The 4868-nt window shown below is 51.1% G+C and overlaps 1 protein-coding gene across 1 annotated transcript in view; it reads right to left on the bottom strand.

Moving 5' to 3' along the window:
* EPX (eosinophil peroxidase) overlaps positions 1 to 4868 on the bottom strand; it is a 12316-nt gene that overhangs the window by 2280 nt on the left and 5168 nt on the right. The window contains exons 8-10 of the mRNA XM_014529803.1: positions 3218 to 3378; positions 2584 to 2839; positions 1953 to 2123 (exon numbers count right to left, since the gene is read on the bottom strand). Coding sequence (XP_014385289.1) covers positions 1953 to 2123; positions 2584 to 2839; positions 3218 to 3378 — 588 coding nt within the window. The remainder of the gene's footprint in view (positions 1 to 1952; positions 2124 to 2583; positions 2840 to 3217; positions 3379 to 4868) is intronic.

Genomic DNA, 4868 nt, shown 5'->3' with positions numbered 1-4868 from the left:
AAAAAAAAAAGAAAGGAAGGAAGGAAGGAAGGAAGGAAGGAAGGAAGGAAGGAAGGAAGGAAGGAAAGAAGGAAGGAAGGAAGGGAAGGAAGAAAGAAAGAAGTGAGTGAACAAAACAAGAAGTGAAAAGAATGGATCAAGTTTACTCAGAAAAGGACCACATGCTGTATGGTTCCATTATATGAAAGGTCCAGACCAGGCAAATAGATAGAGACAGAACGTAGATTCGTGGTCGTCAGGGGCTGGGGTGGAAATGATGATTGACTGCTATTACAAGGTTTCTTTTATGAATGAAAGATATTAGATATGGTGATCGATACATGACTATACTAAAGTCATTGAATTGTATACTTACTAAGGGTGAATTTTAGATGTTAACTGTACCTCAATAAAACAAATTTTTCACCTACTCAGAAACTTCCAAAGACTAGCCATGCTGATATCTCAGCTATCGGGATCTCACACCAGGATCAGGCCACGTGATGTATGGGAACATCAACATATGCGATGGCTTTACCATCATCTGAAGGAACCCTAGCCCAACATCACCCATTGAACTACAGCTCACAACACCATCCCCCAGCTGAACTAAGGACAGCCATGTCATGTTTTACCATTGCTAAGCTCTGGTGCGTGTATATCTCTCAGGATCCTCACATCACCTTTGTAATTACCATTTTATTAGTGGATACTTGTTGAGCTTAAGCAACCATGACTTTACTAGTAAGTGGACTTCATATCTTCCCATTCCAAACTTGGTGTTGGATTTGGGAAGGGATTAGAATAAACTGTAAGAGACAGTATCAGGAAAATATTTCTGGGACAGCTTGCAGGGAACAGGTATTTGGGGAACAGAGTATCTCTGTGAGGCAACTTGAGTGGTTAACAACCTCAGTTCTCCAGCAGGGGGCACCCACAGCTCTTTAGCTGTCAGGGGCACCCAAGTGTAATGAAGGAAAGAAACTGGTTCTTGAGTGCCTGCTGTGTGCCAGCCAGGTGCTGTGTTGGGTGCTGTAGAAATCCCCCCCCCCCACTCTGTTATAACACAATCAGAGATTAGTTGAGGCAGATGGAGCTCAGGCTGTATGTAGACAGGGAAGCAGGTGAGGGGAGGGAGAGGAGCAAGGTGGTGGGCAAAGCCTTCCCCTGACATTGTGGATTGAACACGGGGAAGAAAGGAGAAATTCTGAATTTGATTCACATTTTACTTCTTAGTTATGTGGCATTGGGCAAATTACTGGATGTCTTTGAGCTTATTTCCTTTTCTATAAAATGACTGTGGTCACTGGAAAGACTAAACGAGTTCTATCCATGAAAGTGCCTAATCTGTCTTCTGCCCTGGGATAAAGCTTTCTGTGTCCTTATGTCTTTGAGCTTATTTCCTTTTCTATAAAATGACTGGTCACTGGAAACACTAAACGAGTTCTCTCCATCAAAGTGCCTAATCTGTCTTCTGCCCTGGGGTAAAGCTTTCTGTGTCCTCGCCAAGGCAGCCTTCGTTTTACTCCGGCCATTCCCTGCCTCTCAGGCTCGGCCTTTCTCCACGTAGAGCCAGTTTCTCTGTCCCTGGAACCCGAGCCTTTCTCCTTGGAACTTGCTAGGGAACTTGCTGGGGAATGGAGCGGTTCGTCCCTGCCTTTTATATCTGTTTCTCTCTACGTGGAAATTCCAGACCCCCTTTGTTCATCTCCCGTGCCCAAGGCCTGGTCCCATTGTGAACCTAAAGATACAGACCCTGCAACAGACGGAGATGTGGCAGGACAGCAAAAAGGTGGTCCGAGAAATGTCCTCCTGCATCAGCCTTGGCCTCGCCTGCCTCTGAGCCACAGCACAGACTGTAGACAGTCCCAGTCAGAAAGGAGGCACCCAGGACCTCCTGAAACCTGTCCCCACCGCACCACCACCAGCACCACACCAAGCCCCGCCTGGCGAAGGGGTGGGCAGCCCCTCACCTGGGAGGCCGTGGTCCCGGCTGCGCTGCATGTTGAGAGCCGCCAGGTCCAGCCCGATTCTTCTCACTTGCTGAAACAGCCGTTCCCGGAGCTCGTCCACTAACATGGAATCCTGCCGGTTCAGCTTGGCGGGGGTGGCCATGAGGCCTCGGAGGATGGGGTCGATGCCACCTGGTGGTGAGTAATGTGAGCAGCACAGATTGGAACAGCTCTGGGAAGCCCCTGCGTCATCGTCACAGGAGGCCCAAGTAGCTCAGAGCTGGATAAGCCAGTCACTTTTATTCTGTGACGATTATTTCAGAAAACAGAGGCCTGGGTGGACATGAAGAGAGCTGGTGCTGTCAGGGCAAGGGGTCACCCCTACTTAAAGGAGTGGAAGGCAAGCTTCTTTCAGGCCCACAAGCCACCAGTCTGACAGCCATCTCCTGCCCTTTTAGAAATCCCTCATCCCAAAGGGGATGGGAGACCCGTGGCTGAGGGTCTTGGTGGCCCCTGCCTTGTTTTCACTGTCCTGGGGAGATGATTAGCCGTGGCCCGAGCAGCAGCTGGCCTCCTGGCAGTAGGCCTGGCCCAACTGGAGGGGGTGTGCTCCCCAACCCCACTCCCAACTGCCTCTGGAAAACCTGGTCACCTTCATGCACGATTCGCCAGCTGGCAAAGAAGGCAGAGCTGAGCGGAACACGCGAGTTGGGTGCTGAGGCCCGGTACTGGCTGTCCAAGCGGTACACGAAGGGCTGGAGCATGGTGTGCCCAAAGCGGAAGGCCAGGGTGAAGACATTGGACACGCGAGGGTCCACATTGGAGCAGTACCCCAAGTAGGGCCCCAGGGTTCTCTTGGCCCGGGCCCTGCCCAGAACCAGGGGCAGAAAGTCTCGGTAGGTGATGATCTAGAAGAGAAGACGTAGGAAGAAATGACCTTAGCGGCTGCCTAGCCCACTCCTTTACCTTTGGACAGACCTTTGGCTTTTCGAAGGGCTCCTCAGACATAAATTCTTGAATGTCTATCATGTCAGATGTCGCAACATTGATTTCCCATTGGCTGATGAGATGCTGAAGCCCAGAGAGGCCGAGTGACATGGGTAGGCTCACACCGTGAGTTGGTGGCGGAAATGAGGGGACAGGTCAGATCTCGGGCATACACACTCAGACCTGACTTACTTGAGGTGCATCCCCAAGGATGTGTTAAGGAGGGTGGGAGCCACTTTTTTCAGATGCTTCTCATGCCAGATTTTCTCTAGGGGATGCTGGGACCCCAGGCTCCCTACCTGGACCATGGCCCCCACGATCTTCCGAGCCTCCTGGTAGAGCTGGTCTCCAGTCCACTGTGGATTCAGGCGTCTCAGCTCGGTAGCCAGCCGGTTGTGCTCTCGCATAAAGAGGGTATGCATGGCTGTCAGCGAGGGGTTTTCGCTTGTTCGAGAGTCACCTTGAAAACCCCAAGTTCAGAGTCACCATAGCTCTTCCCAGAGAAATGTCTTTCTGCTAGGGCAGACAGAGTTCTGGGGGCTAGGCAAAGGTGGTGGGACTTTCTGACCCGTGTCAGGATCCTGGCCCTCACTCGGCCTCCATCTCCTCAGCTGTGAGGCCACTCACTGACCACCACCCTCTTCCCCAACACGACGGGCCAGGAGCGGGAAGACAGCGGGGTCTTGCATCCTTAAGTGATTGGAACAGGTGCCCGTGTGGGAAGAAAAGCTCAGGGCAGCTGCCAGCCTCGGCAGGAAAATCGTTGCCGAATGATTTTACTCCACAAGATGACCAGCTGGTGCAGAGACCGGGATGACCAGGAACCTTGACTTGGGGACCCCGGGCACCTCTCCCAGGGAACTGCATCCGTGTGCATGTTCTCTATCGAGGGCGGGATCTTCCACCAGCTTTGGAATTGCTACCATGCAAGAGGGAGGGTTGGGCAGAGCCTCTTTCTGCAGCTAGACCTTTTCTCCCAGAGGCCAGGAGGCAGAGTAAATGCCTGACAGTGGGCCTTACAGTCATTTGCTGGCTCTGAACTAAGCCCTTTTGTACAAGGTCTTATTTAATCCACTTTTCAGTAAACCTCTCATGAAAGTGCAAGAAAAACCCATCTTGCCCTGGCCAGGTAGCTCGGCTGGTTAGAGCCTTGTCCCGATACACGAAGGTTGTGGGTTCGATCCCCAGTCAGGGCACATACAACAAGGAACCAATGAATACATAAATAAGGGGAACAACAAATTGATGTTTCTCTCTCCCAAAATCAATCAACAAAAAATTTTTAAAATACAGTCTCTAAAAAAGAAAAACCCATCTTGCCCTGGCCAGGTAGCTCGGCTGGTTAGAGCCTTGTCCCGATACACGAAGGTTGTGGGTTCGATCCCCAGTCAGGGCACATACAACAAGGAACCAATGAATACATAAATAAGGGGAACAACAAATTGATGTTTCTCTCTCTCAAAATCAATCAACAAAAAATTTTAAAAATACAGTCTCTAAGAAGGGCTGGAGCCAACTCCCTGTGAAGAAGGCAGTGGAATAGCGTGGAAAGAGCACAGACCTGGACGCTCCCCTGACCGCAGTGCCCTCTGTGGGCTCTGCCATCTGAACTCTGTGCTCTGGACACATTAGTCATCTTCCCTGCGCCCCAGTTTCTCATCTGTAAAGGAGGTGGTAACAGTGGCCTCCTGTCATGGCTGCTATAAGATGAGAGATGGCACATGTGAGTATCTTAACCAGAAAGGCTGCCCATATCAACCAGCACATGGGGGCAAAGAGCCCGAGGAGGGTTCAGATGATGCATCTGGAAGAAGGTACCAGGTACCAGTGTCTAGCAACAGTGGGGATGAGGGCTGGGGAGTAAAAACCTAAGGCAGTGGTCGGCAAACTGCGGCTCGAGAGTCACATGCGGCTCTTTGGCCCCTTGAGTGTGGCTCTTCCACAAAATAC

Source organism: Myotis brandtii, unplaced genomic scaffold (genome assembly GCF_000412655.1).
Source record: "Myotis brandtii unplaced genomic scaffold, ASM41265v1 scaffold1170, whole genome shotgun sequence".
NCBI classification, from domain to species: Eukaryota; Metazoa; Chordata; class Mammalia; order Chiroptera; family Vespertilionidae; genus Myotis; species Myotis brandtii.
Note: the sequence above shows the minus strand (reverse complement) of the source record. Positions and strands in the feature narration are given on the sequence as shown.